The sequence below is a fragment of the Lissotriton vulgaris genome, chromosome 10, assembly GCF_964263255.1.
Source record: "Lissotriton vulgaris chromosome 10, aLisVul1.2, whole genome shotgun sequence".
Classification (NCBI taxonomy): domain Eukaryota; kingdom Metazoa; phylum Chordata; class Amphibia; order Caudata; family Salamandridae; genus Lissotriton; species Lissotriton vulgaris.
The window spans coordinates 610922501-610942888 of record NC_141698.1 but is presented as its reverse complement, the minus strand read 5'-3'; the positions used below and the strand labels follow the sequence as shown (position 1 = coordinate 610942888).

General features: G+C 43.8%; 1 protein-coding gene across 1 annotated transcript in view; it reads left to right on the top strand.

Annotated features, from left to right (window-relative positions):
• The first annotated feature begins 6099 nt into the window (after positions 1 to 6099).
• The window catches only part of TTC21A (tetratricopeptide repeat domain 21A), a 427059-nt gene continuing 412770 nt past the window's right edge, over positions 6100 to 20388 (top strand). Inside the window, exon 1 of the mRNA XM_086941450.1 lies at positions 6100 to 6216. Within this exon, the coding sequence (XP_086797576.1) occupies positions 6190 to 6216 (27 nt within the window). The 5' untranslated portion in view covers positions 6100 to 6189. The remainder of the gene's footprint in view (positions 6217 to 20388) is intronic.

The following is a 20388-nucleotide window of genomic DNA, read 5'->3' as shown; positions in this document are numbered from 1 at the left end:
AGAGGTCGAGGAGGATGAGGGCGACTGTGTCTCCATTGTCCAGTAGAGTTCGAATGTCGTCTGTTGCTGCGATAAGTGCGGTCTCAGTGCTGTGTTTGGCTCGGAAGCCGGACTGTGAGGGGTCGAGGGATTTGTTGGTTTCGAGGAAGGTGGCGAGTTGGTTGTTGATAGCTTTCTCGATGACTTTGGCCGGGAATGGAAGAAGCGAGATGGGGCGGTAGTTTTTGAGTTCGGTGGGGTCCGCTGTGGGTTTTTTCAGAAGGGCGCTGAGTTCGGCGTGTTTCCAGCTTTCTGGGAAGGTGCCGGATTTGAGGGAGCAGTTGATGACGTCTCGGAGGTGTGGTGCTATGATGGAGTCTGCTTTGTTGAAGATGTGGTGAGGGCATGGGTCAGTTGGGGATCCTGAGTGGATGGAGTTCATCAGGCGGATGGTGTCCTCAGAGGAGATTGGGCTCCAGTCGTTAAGGATGTTCAAGGGGGGTGGAGGTCCTGCAGAAGGTTGGGTGGGTTGGTCTCCGGGTCGGTTGTCGAAGCTGTTGTGGATGTCTGCGATTTTGTTGTGGAAGAAGGAAGCTAGGGAGTCGCAGAGGGCTTGGGAGGGGGTGATGTCGTTGGAGTTGGCTGATGGGTTGGTAAATTCTTTGACGATGTTGAATAATTCCTTGCTATTGTGGGCGTTGTTATCTAGTCGATCCTTGAATGAGGCTTTCTTGGCAGATCGGATTAGTTGGTGGTGTATGCGGGTGGCGTTTTTGAAGGCGTCCCTGGTGCTGGAGTTTGGGTCTTTTTTCCAGGCCTTCTCGAAGGAGCGACAGAGTTTCTTCAATTTCTTAAGATCATCGTTGAACCAGGAGGCGTTTTTGCTGCCTAGTTTGCTTTGACATTTTTTCAACGGTGCTAGGATGTCGGCGCTGTTGGATAGCCATTGGGTGAGGTTAATGGCTGCTTGGTTGGCGTTCGATGAGTGGGCAGGGGGGTTTAGAAGGAGCGATGAGGAGATCTGGTCGATGGTGATTTTGTTCCAGCTTCTTCGCAGGGTGGGTTGAGGATGGTTGTGGATTGTGGTCTTATTGTAGGTAAAGTGGACGCAGCTGTGGTCCGTCCAATGAAGAGCTGTGGTGTGACTGAATGAGACATGTTTGCTGGAGGTGAAGATGGAGTCGAGTGTGTGACCTGCAATGTGGGTGGGGGTGGTGACAAGTTGTTTGAGTCCGAGGTTGGTAAGATTGTCCAGAAGGGTGGTGGCGCTGCTGTCATTGCTTTTTTCCAGGTGAAAATTGAGGTCTCCCAATAGAATGTAGTCCTCGGAGGGGAGGGCGTGAGGGGTGATAAAGTCAGTGATGTCATCACTGAATTGTGCACGGGGTCCTGGAGGCCGGTAGAGGAGGGTGCCTCTGAGTCTGGTCTTGGGGTCGGTGTGGATCTGGAAGTGAAGGTGTTCGGCGCTGGCAAGGTTGACGTCTGAACTGGTTGAGATGCGGATGGAGTTCTTATGGACGATAGCGATGCCTCCTCCTGTTTGCTTGATGCGGTCCTTACGGATTATCTTGTATCCTTCCGGGATGGCAATGGTGATGTCTGGGGCTGAAGAGGCATTCATCCATGTTTCTGTTAGGAAGGCGACGTCCGGTGAGATGGTGTCTAGTAGATTCCAGAGGTCGATGGCATGTCTGTGGACCGAGCGGGTGTTGAGCAGGATGCATTTTAGGTGGTTGGTGTCAGGACTCTGATTGGTGATGGTGGATGAAGAGTTGGTTTTGGTGCTGTCGAACTTGCAGGAGTTGCAAGAGAAGGGTCCATGGGTGTGTCCAGGAGCGGCTTGGGTGCAGTTGGGGGAACGGCCGGGGTTAAGGGCTAGTAGGGAGGTGGCATCGTAAGTGATGCGAGTAGACAGGGCATTACGGGAACCAGGGGGTCTGGCGCTGGGAGCGGTCCAGGCGCGGACGGGAGTAGACGGGCTTACCTTTGGCGCACCTTCGGCGCAACTGGGGCGCGACCGCTGCGCGTGACCGCTGCACGCAAATGCTACTGTCATAAGTGGATAGTGGAAGGGGAGGGGCAAGGCAGGCTCCGCTGGGAGGCGGGAGCGTGATTGGAGGGACGGGCTTGGACGTCACAAGAAGCAAATGGCTGCAACAATAACAAAAACTTAACGCAGGGAGAGGTTGGGGCGAGCAGTGGAGCGCTATTACAAAAACATATATTTTACTAATGAAAAGGCTGAGACAAAGTAGCGCTATGAACACAGCACATTAAAAGTAACAAGCGGCGATTTTCCCGGGTCCGTTACATTACCGGGCTCTTCAGTGTCTAAAGATCAAGCATCTCCAGAAAGGCCTTTGCTATTCGGATCTTGTTCTTCTGTCGGAGGACGCGAGGTGGGAGATGTTATGGTGGCTGGAGCACATGGAATCCTGGAACGGGAGAGCCCTCTTCGGGACATCCCCAGATGTGGTAATGGAATCCGATGCCAGCCTGTGGGGTTGGAGAGCCCGGTGCGGTCAAGTTTAGATGGGAAGCCGTTGGTCTCAGGAGGAATTGTCTCTCCATATCAATTGCTTGGAGCTCCTGGCGAGGTCTTTCGCGATTTGTGTCTGGCACCGCACATGACGAATTGTTGCATACTCCTCCGCATGGACAATGTCTCGGCGGTTCGGTATGTCAACAAGTTAGGGGGGACGAAGTCAAGACTTCTGACAGAAATTGCAAAGGATTTTTGGCATTTTTGTCTGCAACGGCAGATCACTGTTATTGCAGAATATCTCCTGGGTCGCGACAACTTGATTGCCGATTGGAACTCTGGTCATCTGAGGGACTTCAGCGATTGGAGGCTTCACCCTCGGGTGTTCCGGTCTCTGTCCCGGATTTGGGGCCGGTGTCTGATCGATCTGCTTGCCTCTTGCCTCAACACTCAGCTTCCCCGGTTTTTCAGTTGGCGTCCGGAGGCACTAGCCACGGATGCGTTTCTCCAGGTCTGGCCTCCTCACCTGTGTTATGCGTTTCCCCCATTTGTGATGATCCCCAGGGTCCTGGCTCGCACGAAGCATTTCCAGTTGGAGCTCATTCTGATCACTCCTCTCTGGAGGGCTCAGGCTTGGTTCCCGGTTCTTCTGGAGATGAGTTGCTCGACGCCGCTCCTTCTTCCCCAGAAGTGGAATCTGTTGCTGGACCCTCTTCTCAATCTGCACCCTCTGGTTCAATCGGGTCAGCTCCTTCTAGTAGCATGGCTGATTTCGGGGAACGCTGGCAAGTCCCAGGCCTTTCTAGAGACGCTACCAGATTTATCAGCGAGGCTTGGTCCCCCAACACACACAAATGTTATGCTTCAGCTTGGAAACGGTGGTTTGATTGGTGTTCACAACGGGAGGTGGATCCCGCTTCAGCGGATATCGCTTTGATTGTCAATTTTCTGGCCTCAATTGCTTCTTCAGGTCAGGCTTATAGAACTATCAATAATTTTCGTTCTGCCATTTCTGCAGGCCACATTTCTATCGATGGCAAGCCTGCTGGGCAACATCCTTTAGTTTCTAAATTACTCAGGGGTGTACGGCTGGTAAAACCGCCCTGTCCAACGTATGTGGCTTTATGGGATGTTTCTGTTGTTTTGCGTTTTTTTGGAGTCTTGGCCTTTCAACTCTTTGTTAACTCGCAAACAACTCTCAGCAAAATTGACGATGTTGCTGTGTTTGGTTTCGCGCAAACGTGTCTCCAATGTTCGAGCTTTGGACCTTGCTGGTCGCACCTTTTCACCTGAAGGTGCTACCTTTACTATCTCCAGACGCACCAAATGTAATACGTCTTCCGTGACATATCCTTCTTTTCCACATAATCCACAAGTTTGTGTGGTTCAGTGCATTAAAGATTATGAGGTGAGTACTGCTCCTTTTCGACAGGATTTGCATGGTCAATTGTTAATTTCTCTACAAAAGCCTTTTAAACCTGTGACTCCAGGTACGTTAGCAATATGGGTGCGTTGGCTAATGCTTGCAGCCGGGATTGATGTTTCCCTATTCGGAGCGCATTCCGCACGGGTGGCTATGGCTTCTAAAGCTTTTTCTATGGGTGTGAGTCTGCATGATATCATGAAGGCCGCTGATTGGTTTTCTGACTCTGTGTTTAAAACTTTCTATTTTAAACCTAATGTTGATATTGCTTCTGTTGTGGTAGCTCAGCTTTGAACAAGCATAATCGGAGCCTCCGGTCCTGCCATGGAATTAAAATTTTGCAAACATACGTGACAAGAATTTTCAATTCTATTAAGGACACGGAGACGAGGATTATCCCACCCATGTTATCTGCTTGCATTTTTAATGTTTGCTGTTATTGCTTTTTATGCACTTGTATTATGTATTGTTTATTGATGCTCCTTGTCATTTTTACCCCCCCCCCTCTTTGGTTCTTGAGGGTACAGTGTATTACGGCTCCGTATTTCTTTTCAGGTTCTGATCCTAAATGAAGTTATTGCTGTACGTTCCTTCTTCTGCCTGATGGCTGTTTCACGTCTCAGAAGTTCTTCAGTTGCTGCAAGCATCGCGTCTTCCTTTTCCAGTGGACTGCTGCTTCGTGGTGTTGTCCTTTAATCCATGGTTTCGTTTGGGACTGCGATTTTTTCTTCAACTGAACTGTTTTTTTATATGGACAAAGAAAGAGGATGTGTTATTCTCTATGGTTCCTTGTATAGTGTGCATACTCTATGGTTTACCAGGTGATACCCAGAGCATTCATGGGTAATGTAGTAGTATTTTTTCTTTACTGTATTGTGATTGGCTGCTGAGCATTTCTAGTAAAGAAATGAGATAGCATAATCTTCGCCTCCGTGTCATTAATAGAATTGAAAATTCTTGGCACGTATGTTTGCAAATTTGTAATCATTCACCCTTTATTAATAATGCAAGTAAAGGCTAACCCCCATCCATCAATATGGAAATATGAGGAAGTACGTCCATGGAATATAGTAGCCAACGGCTAAGTAAGCAATATTTTAAGCCTGTTCTGGATTTGTAACCAAGAGTGCTTTGGATTCTGGCATACTTATTTGCCTGGGGCGGAATGAGCTTTAAGCTTTAATATATGGCCTATTCAGCCGGTTGCATTAAAGGATCTCTATAGCTCGTCACCGGATGCTTGGGGACTGTTTCACAGGATGTGATCACATTTCTTGTTATTTGGAGAACCAACACGGTTTTAACACCCAGTTATATATTATGCCTTCTATCCTACAGCTTTTTCTACCAATCTTCCATGTAAAGAGATGCATGTCACTTAATGTCCCTTCTCCACAGCTCATGGACTCAGTACACAGGGCAAAGCAAGGAACATACTGACCCAGCATCCAAGGCACCCCAGTCTGTTACAAAAAAAACATACATTTACTGCCACCATGAGTTGTATGTGGTCTATTATGGCATCACAGAAATTTCCAGGAGGAAAAAGGAAATTGGTTTGTAATTTTGCATAAGCACTTTTGGGAACCTTGTAGTGGTTTTAAGGCCATTTCTAGACCCATTGCACTGCACAAAAGGGTGCGGATACTTTTATGTATATAAGTTATTCTACTCGAGAGAAAGTGGCACTCAAAAATGTCACACACAAGCACACTCAAATGGCACTCTCAGGCTTAGGCAAACTTGACAGATCTGCATATTGTCACTCAAAATGTCACACACAAGAACACTCAAATGTTTCACAAGCACAGTGGAAACAAAAAAATGTAATAATCCATTTGCACACCGAAAAGTTGGCAGCTACCTAATAAGAAGGTACAGTTTGTTGAGGAACCAACGCAAAGAGGCCTGATGGGTTATACGAAATACTCAATTAATAATCCGATCTCTCGCGGACAATAATATTATCATCTCCGGCAGGTTATTTTTAGTCTTGTGGTTTCAACAAAAACAAAAGGTGTCCGCGACCATATGGTACACTTCCAAGTTGTCCAATTAGCAACGAATAATGCTCTAGAATCGCGGCTCGCGATTTTCGGAGTCACCCTCTCTTCCCTTTCTAAACTCTACGGTATCTCTTTAAAAATCTAGGATCATAGTGATCTGTCATCGATTACCTGGCCTTACACTTCCAATAGACAACGTCTCCTAGCAACAGCGCCGACGGTCGGTAACGAGGGACGCGGCAGCAACTTGTCACAGTCGCATACCAGAAAAGAGAGAGGATTACCGATTTGCTGCAGCCATGGCGGGCACAGACTCCTTGATCATGGTGGGTGTTTATTTTCCAACTAACTCACCATTATTGTACTTCTCACTTGTAACTTTGATCCACCATGACTACCATTGAAGTCTCCTCCCACGCTCCTAAATAGTATACATTTATAGATCGCGGTTACTTTATTTATCAACGTCTGCCCCAGATTTACACCATCTGGAATATGCCTACGTTTACTGCTATTTTTGCAGTTCTTAGGGGCGTTACTACCAGAGATTTTCAAACTCAAAAAGAAAATCCGGGACATGCCATAAACACAGACGTAGGACTAAATATGGTCACTGACCTGTATTTAAAAGGACTAAAGTGACCACTCACGTTAACGGATGAAGCACATCGCACATACCTTTAAGAAAGACTAGAAATAAGAAATACAAAGCATTGCTAAAAGCAAATATTTGGTAATAGTTCTGCGACTGAGTGTCTGTGGCGCCTCAAGTCTACTAGAAAAAATCCACAACGAAGAACACATATTTGCTATAACAATATGGAAGCTAACCTTGCTGCAACAACCATTTACTAGTTACACTAAGAGGTAAACTACCCCCGCAGAACAATGCCACGAAAATAAGCCATAAGATGAAGTTTGTGTACTAAGTGGCGATTTTACAAGACAGACTGCAAAATATAGAATATTACTGCCCTATATAGTGAATGAAGCAGAGCGTTGGATGTAGTGATAGTATACAAAAATGTGAACGTGTATACTTGTAGTGCTAAACCCATAATCCTAAAAGATGGGACCTAGAAAAATGTACACTCCAACAGCCTGAAGAACCAACAGTAGACCGAGACATACCTGCAAGCTGGTTTGCCCAAGGTGCATCGCTTGTTGGTCTAACTTTGCTGTAGCTCCAGCTGCGTTCTTCTCCGCAGCAGCAAATTCTTTTTAGCAGGATCTCTGGGTGAAGGTATCCGGTCTTATGGCATCCTCTTCAGCTGCAGACTGCAGCTTTTTCCAGCTGGAGGAATCTTACTTCCAAAAAGTTGGATTCAGTCCGAAGGTAAAAATCTTCACCGGGCTCGACGATGACCGACTCCCCATCGACGACAACTACCTCCTCGGCTGGAAAATCCAGCTTTTTCCACCCAGAGTGTTTATCGCCATCGGCAATAGCTTCTCAAAGACTTTGTCCAGTGTCTCCCTGGCAACGACAACTCCTTGGACACAGACACCTGTCTTGCGGCACTGAACTTTGCCTTCTCCAAGAACTTTTCTGAGATTTTTTCTAAGTCCGAAGATAAGTGTAAAATGTGGTAGAGATTGGAAGTCAGAGTAATATCTCAGGAGCAATTTATTCGCCTCATCCACGAACAGCCAGAGTACAACTGTAAGAATTCACATTAGATTCTCCATTCTAAGAATGGTCACAAGGAAGAGATCTAAACTCTATGAGGAAGCAAGAGCTTGTGTGTAAAGTAAGACATTACACATCTCCCTCCTTTACAATAACAATAAATACAATAAAGGAAATAAGAAAAAAGAAAAGAGGAGAAAGAACAACTTAATATTCCTAATGGTGGAAACAAATGAGAATTAAACATAATCTTTCATATAAGACGGTGCTCTGCGTAGTCTTTGACTTCTCATGCGATGAGAAGTGGGATTGCTAGAACTGGATATAGGAAGTTTGATAGTGGAGGAAGATTCACAAACAGGATCAATGTCACCTTGAGAAACATTCCTTGATCTAATCACAACTACTCGACTTTTATTCCAAATCCTTCCATCTTGTGTCTTAATGGCATTACCAAATACTTTAATAACAGGTCTGACATTGGTATATTTAGACCAAGATCTTCTTCCAACAGGTGCTTTTATTTTGACAAGATCACCTACTTTAACTTCCTGAAATTGGACACATTTTTTTTAATCAAAATATACTTTTCTACAAGCTTGCTTTTCTAATTCCCTCTCCCTCCAAACACCAACATGATTGTCAACGAACCCCTTGTTCAGATTCATCCAACCAGGACACCACATTGTGTTAGGTACTCTACCTTTGAATAATTCAAAAGGAGATTTACCAGTGGTAGAGTGAGGGGAACATCGGTAAGCCTCAATTCTTTCTCTAAGTGCTTCTTTCCAATTTAAACCATTGGCTCTAGCAAGCTGAATACATTCTTTTAATTTTTTGTTGACCCTCTCAACTGCACCATTGGTTTCCGGGTGGTATAAGGAAGACCGTTTGTGCACAATGCCACATTTAGTAAGATAAGCATCAAACACTGCAGAACAAAATTGAGGACCATTATCAGATAAAATACTGTTGGGAAAGCTCTCTCTCATGAAAATCTCAGACAAGAATTTGATAACAGAATCAGAGGTTATCTCACTGACAGCACTCGCTTCGATCCAACGTCAATATAAGTCAATTAAAACTATCAAGTAAGGAGTGTCTGATACACCTGTAAGAGGACCCAAGATATCAATAGCTAACTCATCCCAGGGATGGTTGGGTAAAACTCTGCAAACCATAGGCATCTGTCTGGTCTTCAGAATTTTGTCACTAGCGCAACATTCCACACAATCTCTAACCATACGTTCTATTTCTAAATCCATTCCAGGCCACCAAAACTGTGTGCGCAACATTTCCTTGGTTTTCACTATACCTAAATGGCCAGAGTGCGCATGTATCAATAACCTTTTCCTTAAAGTAGTGGGAGGCACCAGTCTCAAACCTCGTGTCAACAGGTCATCAGTTAGGGACAATTCCTGAGCGACTAGAGACCATGGCTTTTCTAAACGTTTATTATCCCTCAGCAAGGATATTACTTTGACTAACTCCTCATCCTTTAGCAATTCATCTTTCCACTCATCTTTCCCAACAACACCTTCAGTGACTTCACAAACTTTGAGAAAATCATCTTCATCCACAAATACCTCATCATTACAAAGGTAATCACCTTTTACGAGTCTTGAAAAGCAATCAGCAGCTTTATTTGAAACACCAGGTAAGTATTGTACCTCAAAATCAAACTCCTGCAAAGATATGATCCATCTTCTAATCATAGAGGAAATAGAATCCAAACCTTTCTTACAAAAAAACTTCTTTCAAGGTTTGTGGTCTGTCTTAACAACAAACTTAGTACCCCAAATCAAATTCTTAAACTTTTTCAGAGCCCAAAAGATAGCTAATGACTCTTTCTCAATAACTGAGTAATTAAGTTCTGGCCCCCGAAGACACCTTGAGGCACAAGCAATAAGAGAATCATAGCCATGTTTATTTTGCACTAATACTGCTCCCAGACCTTTTTCACTTGCATCGGTAAACACATATGTTGGCAAACCAGGTACAAATGCTTGAAGACAGGGAGCTTTCTTCAGCTCCTCTTTAATCTGATCAAATTCTTTTTTACAGTCATCCGACCACTCAAATATTACATTTTTTGCAGTAAGTCTTCTCATATTCTTTGTCTTATCTGCAAAATGTAGAATAAACTTCCCATAGAACTCTACCATGCCAAGAAACAATAGTAACTCATCTCTACTAACAGGTTCAGCCATGTTATCAATGGATGTAACTTAATCCGACTTTGGAAATACACCTTCACTCTTAATACAGTGCCCAAGATAGTTCACTTCCTCTAAACCAAACTTGCACTTCTGACATTACAATAAGCAGAGACCGAGCCTAATCCACCCCCTGTATCCGATTCGCATTCCACATCGGTCCGCCTTAACTTTCGACTTTGACACAATCTTGCGTGACCAGATACCCGTGGATTGCGCTTTGATCTTTGATTAGCCAAAATATTTCATTTAAAACAGTAAGAAAATCTTAACTCCAGTTCTACTAATAGGATTTAATTTGTTTGGGTGTCATTTAATTTATTAAAATTGAATCTAAATTGGTTTGGGATTTTTCTTGTGTTTTCACTTTATTACTGTTTGTGTGCTGCATAAATACATTATATAATGCCTTTAAGCCTTGCTGTTTTTCTGCCAGAATATCAGAGGGTTAGGCACAGGTTAATTTAGTGACTTTTTGTGGTTCACCCTGACAAGAATTGTGTTTGTTGCCTAAGTTGGGCTTCAACCACCTCAACTCAACCAATAACCCAATTTCTTACATCGATGTTCATTGGTGGGATCCAGTACTTGTGTTTCTGCAGTGCCACTTAGTGATTTGTGGAAAACTAAAACCCCCCAAAATATTCATATGTCCATTTCTTTTTTTTCTCTAAATTCTCCTTAGTTCCTGATTTGTTTATTTTTCCCCAAATTTATGTCAGGTCTCACACCTTTCTTGCTACAATAGAGTCGGGGCTAAGCAACATTGATAACCGCAGCATGGAAGAGATGCAGAGGTTCTGCACGGAGAGGGGGCTGAAAGTGACAAAGAAGGCCACCCAAGGTGGACCTCCAAATAGCCCTCAGAACCTTTGAGGAGAGCAGGGGGATGCCGGCCACACCAGAGGAACAAGAATATGATGGTCCTGAGGATGGGGAGTTGAACATGGAGGATGAGGGTGAACAGGAATATTGCCCGGCCACAGGTCCTGAGCTACAGCACCATGAGGAGGAGGAGGACACCTTGCCCACGGGTGTAAAGTCCCCTGCCAGGGAAAGAGCAGTGTGTCCTACCACAACCTGTCTCATGAGGAACTGGAGGATAGGAAGTTCAAAAAAGAGCTCATGCTACAGCTGGCAAAATTTAAAATGGAGGAGGCAGCTGCCCACAGGGCTCAGAGGAGAGAATGCTAGCCCTGGAGGAGGAAGAGGCTGAGGCAGAGAGGACCATAAAGGGAAAAACATTTGCTGGCTCAGGAAGTGAAACTGAATGAGATAGACCACAATGCCAAACATTGCACAGGGTCCAGTGACAATAGTGGCAGTCACACAGTGGACAAAGAAGGGTCTACATGCCCCAGGAACTGATGCCTAGCAATGTGGTGAGGAATGACATTTATGCATGTTTTTCAGTCTATGAGGTAGCTAAGGGTGCACAGGCTCCCATAGAATGATCGGGGAGGGTGACTGGGGGGTTAGTCTCTGGAAGCACATGCCAATGGTGGGGAGTGACACTATGCTGACATTATAGGTAGAGAACCAGCCATTAATCTCACCAAGTTTGAGCACGCCTCAGACCAGTACTGCATGAGATTTAAGGATAGCCAGAAGCTACTAAACCAGTCTTGGGTGGGTTTCCTTGATGATTCCACTAAGGCACTGAGTGGGTGGGTAAGGGGCAATAAAGTGAGTGATTTTAATGGTCTGTATGATCTGCTTTTGAGAGAGCACATACTCAGTACTTTATTTCTATATGATAGCAGCTCACTTTTCCTAGAACAGCTTGCCAAGGTGGCGGACATATGGTCAGCACCAGAGTTTTCAAAAAGGTACCTGGGGAGATCCCCAAAATGGTGGAAAGGGTCCCCAGCAAAAGGAGAGGAAGCCAAAATTAAAAACAAAGATTTATTCAAAGCAACTCAAAACAGTCCCCTTCAGAGGGATTCCAGAAACCAGCCTGATCAAAAGAAGAGTGGTTTCCTTGAGAAGAAATCCTCCGGGAAGTTTTCCCCCAAATGTTACGAGTTCTACAGGTACAGACACCTCAAGGGGGGCCCCAAATGCCCATTGAGGCCCCAGCCACCCACAAGTGGCTAGTCACTGGGGATGGCTCGTGTAGCATTTGAGGAGGAGGTTACCCTAGTGTCCCAGGGTGACAGAGAAATAGTGCTGAATGCCTTCATACCTAACAATACTTCCAAGTATAGACTGTGAGTCACCATCAGTGGGCAGCAGATGAAGGCTCTGAGAGACATAGGAGTCAGTACGACTACTGACAGGTGTCATCTGGTGTCCTCAGAACAGCTAATTCTTAATGTATGCCACCAGGTTGTAGGAGCAGACAAATTTGAGAGTCAGTTCCATGGCTCTGGTTCTCTTTGAATGAGAGGAGGTGTCTCAGGTTTTTTAAGGATAACTATGAGTCCAGCCATGCCAGTGGATTGCCTGCTCAGAAGTGACAAGGAGCACACAATTTGGTAGAAGGTGGAGCTTTGGTCCCACCTGGAGATGTTAAGGTCACCTGTGACCAAACATCAATGGCAGCCCGAGAGGGAAGTCAACAGAACCTGGGCCATGCAAAAATGCCCCAGGTATCTGCTATAAAGGTTAATGGCAGGGGCACCCATTGTCTGGGAGGAGGCTGAGCCTGAGGGCGATGCCCCAGAGCCTATTGGGGAGGACACTGCTGCCCTTTGTGACTTATTTGAGCTGGTCACCTGGCAAGCTGAAGTTAGACCATCCAGGGAGGAATTCTGAAAATACCAGAAAGAGTGCCCTACTCTTTAGGGCCTATGGCGGCATGCTGAGACCCAGGCTGCTGGCGACACCTCTGGTGATCACCTGATTTACTGAGAGAATAATCTCCTGTGTAGGATCAACCTGTAGCCTTTATTAGCAGAAAACTACTTTCCAAGGAACAAAGTTAGAGTGCTATAAAGAGGGAACTCTTTGCATTGGTCTGGGCACTGAAGAAGTTGAGGCAATACTTTTAGGGACTCAGTTCTGGGTTCAGACTGACCAAAGACCAACAGGTGGCTAATGTAGATAAGGGGTGAGGATCTCAAACTGTTGAAGTGTGCCATCTCTCTACAGGGAATGGACTTTGTGGTGAAACATTGTCCTGGAGCTGGCAACACCACTGTTGAATGTTATTCCAGGTTCTTATGCCTAAGCATAACTCCCATGAGGGTAGGTAATTCTCCCCACTGACAGGTTAAACCTGACATCATTTTCGTGGCATTCCCCCAAACGTTTTGCCTTCACCCCTCCTGTTTTTCTGGATTTGTTTTTGTAGCCTTTAGTAGTCTGTGTACTTTACCAGTGATAACTAGTGCCAAAGTGCATGTGCTCTCTCCCTAAAACATGGTAAAATTGCCCTACACCTGATTGGCACTTTTTAATTTACTTATAAATCCCTAATGTATGGTACTACATGTACTGAATGCCTGTAAATTAAATGCTACTAGTGGGACTACAGCACTCATTGTGCCAACCAATAAAGTCGCTTTTTCAAATATTTCTCAGGCCTGCCATTGCAGCCTGAATGCAGTTTTAAACTGCCATTTCAAACTGGTAAAATAAGACTTTTGCTAGGCCTAAGCCTTCTTTTTTAATACTTATAAGTCACCCCTAAAATAGGTCCTAAAAGCAGGACATGTAAGTTTGTTTTACATGTCCCGGTAGGGAAAAACTCCTAAAGTTGTTTTTCACTACTGCAAAACCTGTCTCTCCCATCGACTATCTCTGGGTTACCTTGTTATTTAATAAGTGCTAACTTTGGACTCGGAGCAGATAGAGATATTCTATTGAGATCCAAATGGACTGAAATTTAAAATCCTCTTTAATGGTAAAGTCGCATTGTAAGAAAAGATTCTGAAAGTGCCACTATTAGAAAGTTTGTGAAACACAGAAGGGACCTGGTACTCTTTGATCTTTTATGCCATCTATTTTCTGCAAAGATCAAACTCTATCTGATCTGGTTATTTATTAAACCATTTTTCTCTTTTATAGAACTTTTTCCATATATTTATATACATTCATGAATATGTGAATAGGGACATCTCCCTATTCATTCTAGAGTAACATACAAAAATCAAACATACATTTGCGACAATTTACATATATTTACAAATATATATCAGAAAAATGAAAAACCATAATATGTTCATCCACCAATATTAATTCAACAGTTGATAGACGTTCTCTCACAGTATTTCTTTAAACCCGAGAGACAGAGCTATCATACACCGGGAACAATAGATACAAACAAAATGGGGATACCACTTTCAATTTAACTCCCTCAATATGTGTATCAATATATCCATTAAAGTTCCTCAGCGACAAGTACAATGCCAAGTACAATGCAGACGCATTTCAAGCCCCGGGGGACCTCCAGGGGCTCTCATCAGGGCTTCTGAATTATAAGTATTGGTGTGATCTGATGGAGATGATTTATTCCATCATGCTTGCTCGTAATGGTTGAATTGTAGAGTAGAACTGGCCCTTCACTGTAGGAAAATGCAGGCATATTTCTTTTCACCGGGTGGTTTCAATGTGTGTGTGCGGTGTAAATTCAGTTTTTTGTGAATAATCTTTCCAGATAACTCTTTATGTTTAAACCGCGACTTGGAGCCGTACCCAGATCAAAAATGTTCACTCGCGTTCTTAAGTGGTAATTCATACCACGTTGAGTTCAACTCAGGGCCATTGTGGTTTTTAAGTCGATAATTTCTTTCTGCCTAGTAGGGCTTTCTGTCTACTTCTTCCTTCGGTTGAGCATCAAGAAAGTTGGCATTTTCTTGTTATCATTTGTGCCTTTTGCTAGTGTCCTCGGACACATTACTGTGACTGCCTCTGCTGTTGGGGTTTGTGTATTCCTCCCAGACAGTGACAGAAAGGGGACTAGGTGTGGGCAGGATGGGACATCCTGACAAGATGGCTGAGGGGCGGAGCTGTGCTCCACTGGCACTTCAAATGGCTTATCTCCAGCACAATCAAAGGACCCTGATACCAGCCTTTTGTCCAGACTTCTTGGATCCTTGACAGGGGAAGAGAAGGGATGAACTATCCAGAACCAGATGTGGGGAAGGGGCAGGATGCTCCACCCACGCTGGCACTTAGAATAAATATTGGGCCCTCTGAACTACTCTTCAATACACTCCTGGGTCTGTGGAAGACTTCAGAAGGACTTCCCTGCTGCCAGATGGACTGCCTTGCTGCTTGAAAGAGAGCTTGATCAGCTCCTTAAACCCAGGCTACATTAGTATCTCCAGGGACTAATTGGCCGGCTTCTTGTGTAAGCTACAAGCATATAACAAGCTCCTGAGTCCTTTAACCTGGATACTGGGTTCTGCTGGAGTGAGTCCTGACCCACCAAAAGATTTCTCCTAGGTGCTAGACCCTTGAGAGTGGTGTTGGTGGTACTGCTCCTGCCTGATCCTAAATACTGGGTCTTAGAAAATGTTGTAATCAGAAACATCCTGGAATACTGACGGAAGACTGGGACCTACCTGCCTGCCTGCCTATTCACCCAAGGCTCATCACCAATCAGTCTGACTTCACGGTAGCTCCCGCTACGTTCTTCTCTGCCACAGCAAATCTTTTTCAGCTGGAATTCTCGGTGTCGGTATCCAGCCTCACGGAGCCCTCTTCAGCTACAGCCTGCAGCTTCATCCCGCTGGAGGAATATGACTTCCAAAAAGTTGTCAAAGTCCAACGGTAAAAATCTTCACTGTGCACAATGACGACTGGCTCCCTAACGACGACGACCTCATCAGCCTGAAAATCTAGCTTTTCCTGCATAGACCTTTACCTGCCTTTGTCGGCAGCTTTACTAAGACTTCATCCAGCTGCTCCCGAGCGTCGATGACAGACTGCTGCCTTCTCCAAGAACTTTTCCAAGAAATCTTTCTAAGTCTAAAGGTAAGCAGAGATCGAGCCCAATCTACCTCTTGTATGCGACTCTTGCCGCATCGCTTTCAGCCTTAACTTTTGACATTGACCCGGTCTCGCACGACCAGATACACCCAGTTGGTGCTTTGATCTTTTTAGCACCACATTTCATTAAAAATTTAGATAATTTATAACTCCGGTTCTACTAATTGGATTTAATTCGCTTTGGTGCTATTTCATGTATTAAAATTGACTCTATTTCACTAACTTGGTTTGGGATCCTTCTTCTATTGTGTGTTCACTTTATTACTTTTTGTGTGCTGCATAAATACTTTACACAGTGCCTCTAATTTAAGCTTGACTGTTTTTTTGCCAAGCTACCAGAGGGTTATTATTATTATTATTATTGCATTTATTGAGCGCACAGCTACCCAGAGATTTCCCGGCGCTTGCCTTGGGAACCCGTCCTGGCTTTTCCCTGTGAGATAACCCCTACAGGGCATCCCCAAGGTGAAAGCCAGGCATCCCGCCGCAGGGGGGCCGTTGTGGAGATTTGCAGAGTGAGAACCCATGATTAGAGCAGGCACCGAAGCGAGAATTATCGAGTCCGTGGACATTTGAGCTCAAGACCCTGCAGCGTCGGGAATTGAACCCTGGTCCCGGGTCTGACCTCAGCTTCCGGGTCTGCCTGCTCTACACCGTGAGCCACACTTCTCCACACAGGTAAATGTAGCGACTTTTTGTGGTTCACTCTGACAAACATTGTGGTTGCTTCCTGAGTGGGACTTCCACCTGCCCAATTTTCCACAGTTTGCTTTATAACATCGTGTTTGTTTCTGTTTTAAGAAACTCTGTATGTGCATGCTTTATTTTGTGAAATTACAGTAGCAGTGAAACATACCCATAAGGCCAGTTTTTTTTCTGCTTATCTAAGAAACCATATGTGCATATGAGTAAACACATTGTTATATACATAATTAACTCAAACAATATGAAAGCACACAACAAATAAATACAATTGAACATGCAACGGTCATTAGTGTGTAATACTGGGTTCATGACAGGCAAAGGCACCCGAACAGCACCCACTTACAAAAAAAAAGGCCATAATGCAGTAATCAAAAGGATGTTGTGCCAGCCACAAATTAAATATACCAAATAATACACATAGACACTTAACTGTCATGTCTATTTTGAAAGGTAACAGAAGGACCATATGATGCCCCATCACCATAACCTAATGAGAACACAAATGGTACAGTGTTACTATCCGTGCAATGCCATGACCTTGATGAACAGGCCATCCAAGCAATGTCAAACCACGAAAAACACAGGGAAGCTTATGACTGAAAGGGGCTGTCCCAAAACGAATTCTCTCTTTGTACTTCTTGTACTATTTTTTTGTGAACAACTTCATTGGCATTTTCTCGTTTATCGACAGAGAGCATGTATATTGCAGAATACACGGTCAATACGAAGACAAAACAGGCAGGTTTATGGGTTTACAAGGTTCATTCTTCCATTCACCTATCCAGGTTTTAAAGAGGCTTCAAGAGCAATGAATGTGCAAGATACACACTGTCAGTGATACACTAAAGAGCCACTGGTAGTCCTCCTCCCATTCCCGGGTAGGGTCTTTTTATGATGATGCCCAGGTACGGCTGTGTAGATCTTCGTCCCATAGAACAATTCAGCCTGAGCCCCCAATGGTTTTTCCTCACACATGATATTTTAGGGTGCTTCTGTGGACATCCCTTAGCCAGGTATACCAACATCTCCATAGCCATGCAGCTATCTAGGCCTCAAGCCCAAAGCTTCAGGGTGGGAAGTTCTGCTGAAAGCCATTTACATGTGTTATCTGTTTGGGCAATGAAGAGACCAATATGTATCAGTGCCTTGGTGTACCTGCTAGTGACTATGTCTTGTATGATGTTTTTCTGTTCTTTTTTTAAGAGTAGATGACATGTGGTCTGTTATATATTTAGAGCTGACTGTAGCCAGACCTTCAAGAGACTAGCAGTTCAATGGTTTTGGGGTTTACACAATTTCAGAAGCCCTTTACTGACCCAAGGAAGCAATAAAGTAGATCTCAAGTTGTCTAGTGTTATTGGTACCTCATTCGGCCCAGGTATCTTTACATTTTGTGGCTTGTAGTTTTGTTTTTACCTTCATAAGTTCAGGACTAATTGTACCAGAATTCATAGGATCTGTCAAGGACTCGATAAGATGTATTATGTATAATTGCATGTGGAGGGATTCACATAAATTTGTTAAACACACAATTTACATTCTATATGTATGAGACAAAAATAAAACACCTGGGCCCCTTTTACAAACTTGATATACCATTAGAATTGGTGACCCACTCTAATTGCCAAATTAAAACACTGTAACATAACGTTATAGAAAACTGTAAGGTTGCTGGGACAGACCTAAAAACCAGGAGTGTCTTCAGAAATATGATGTCTTGTCACTCTGTAACAAGAAGAGCAGGAACTTGGTGTACTAATCGTGCTACATTGTTGGTTGTGGGTACTGGTGTGGTTCTCAGCAGTGAGGTTGTGTTTAAGTGCTTCCAAGAGTGTTAATTAAGCAGTCATACTCTTTACAGTGACTACTGGATAACACAGATAGAAGTGGGAAATGAAATGTAGAGCTGAATCTACAAAACTAATTTTCTCTTCAATCAATCAATATTCTCTTTATTCGAATATTAAAAATAACCAAAAAAAGCATCATCGAAAATATGCAGTCAAATGACAATAAATACGTTAAAAAGGATGCATAAATAGGTAACACATTAAACATTCAAAGAGTCACGCCAACATATTGAGTTTTTGAGAAAAGCTCCCACCGCAAGACTAACTGTAACACCTGCTGCCATGCAAAAAATAAAATACAAAGTCTGGCCTGCACTGTAGGAAGGCCTGCCTTTTTAAAATAGGTAATAGAAATGTTCTCTTCAAAATGTCCTTTACTGTTGGATAAGAGCCGGAGCAATTTTGTTTTCAGTCATCCTGACAAATATGTTTATAAAGTACTTCATCAAAGTGCTTGAACCATGTGATAAAATAGTTGAACACTCTGGGGATTGTGTATTCGATACAAATGTGTAAGCTTGGGACGCCACATGTCCCGCTCGGAGCCAAAGGGTTAGAAGTTTAATTAAAGACGACTATTTAGAAAATTGGAATTTTGAGAGGTTAAAATTAATCTTTAGTCTTCAAAAAAATTATGAAAATCCAAATTAGTGAGGTCATATTATTTTGTAGCAAGAGCTGCAAAAGGAAGCGGATCGCAATCAATATCGTAAAGGTCCTGAATAATCCTAATGCCACATTTTTACAATGCATTTTTAATTTAACAATGTTTCTGTTGCATTGGACATGTGCTCCGTTACATACATTGAAGCTAAGGGATAATGATAGGTGCTGGAGCTGCGATATGGAACCAGGCACGCACCAACACGCTTTTTGAATGCTCGCTATTATCTGAACATGTGGCCTCTATCCAGAGATACTTGTCAAATATCTTTAATGTTCCTATTAACCTATCCTTCCCTATTATAATTTTGGGTCACATGGCCTCATCAGCCCCTCTATCACTTGATAAGACTGATATGTCACTACTGGATTTACTCTTAACTATTGCAATTAATATGATTCTCACTGAATGGAAGTCCTTTCAACATCTTTAATTCCACACGTGGTGGACTTTGGTATCTTATCTCCGTAGCGTACATACGTTGCACTCTGATCGACACTCTACTCCACTTATTTCTAGCGCAGTCTGGCGCTCTCTTCACAGGTGTGTTCAATGCTGCTTTTTAGGACTCCGGAGCTTGTAATACTGATGCTCGTACCTCTTAATATTGATTCTCCTTTTTATTGTTTTCTTCTTTTTATTTATGAATTTATTAAGCAAATGTTTCACTGTCTCAGTCCCCCCTCTTTCCCCCCTCCATATCCTGCCCTTCCTTCCTGTTTTCCCATATTTTGGAAATTATGGTATTATTTGTGAGACATGGCTTCTTTCCTTTCAGTCGTTACACAAATTCCTCGGATATTGTTGGACGATGTAGGCTGTATCTGTTTATGTACCATTTTTGCATTTTTATTAGATGGTTAAGTTGTTGTTCCATATAGGTATATGTTAGAAATGGGGATCTCTTTTTGGCAGTGGCTGGCACCGAGGTCCAAATAGGGATCCTTCTTCCTAAGTCAGAGTTAGGGGGTTACACCCTTTGATAACCCCTGCTCAACCCTGTGGTAACGTCCTTTCTCTCGTCCTTTCTCTCTCGTTACACAGACAGAGGTTAGTCTTGACATCCAGAAATAACACACACTGTTGGGGTTTCAGCACAGATCTTTATACCCCAAAAGTCTTTGTTCTCAAAAAGTCACAAATCACTGAACCCAGCCAGAACCAGTTTTGTGTCGTCCTGGAGCACTTTATTTATGAGGCGGCATCCTGCCTTTCAGGAAGAGGGGGTCTACCATCAGACGCACAGTGGGAGGTCGAGCCATCATTCACCTTGCCAGGCACAGCCCTGCTCAGATATCTCTATTTAATCCAGGTCAGTCTCAGGCTGCCCTGACCCTCCAGAACCAGACAGTCAATACACATAACAGCAGAGCACACGGAAAGGCTATGGCAAGAAAATACCTGCTTTCCAAAAGTGGTAGTTTTAAACACAGAATATAAAAATAACCGTCACTAAAAGATGCACTTTATTATTTGGAGCTCAGGCATACTAAATT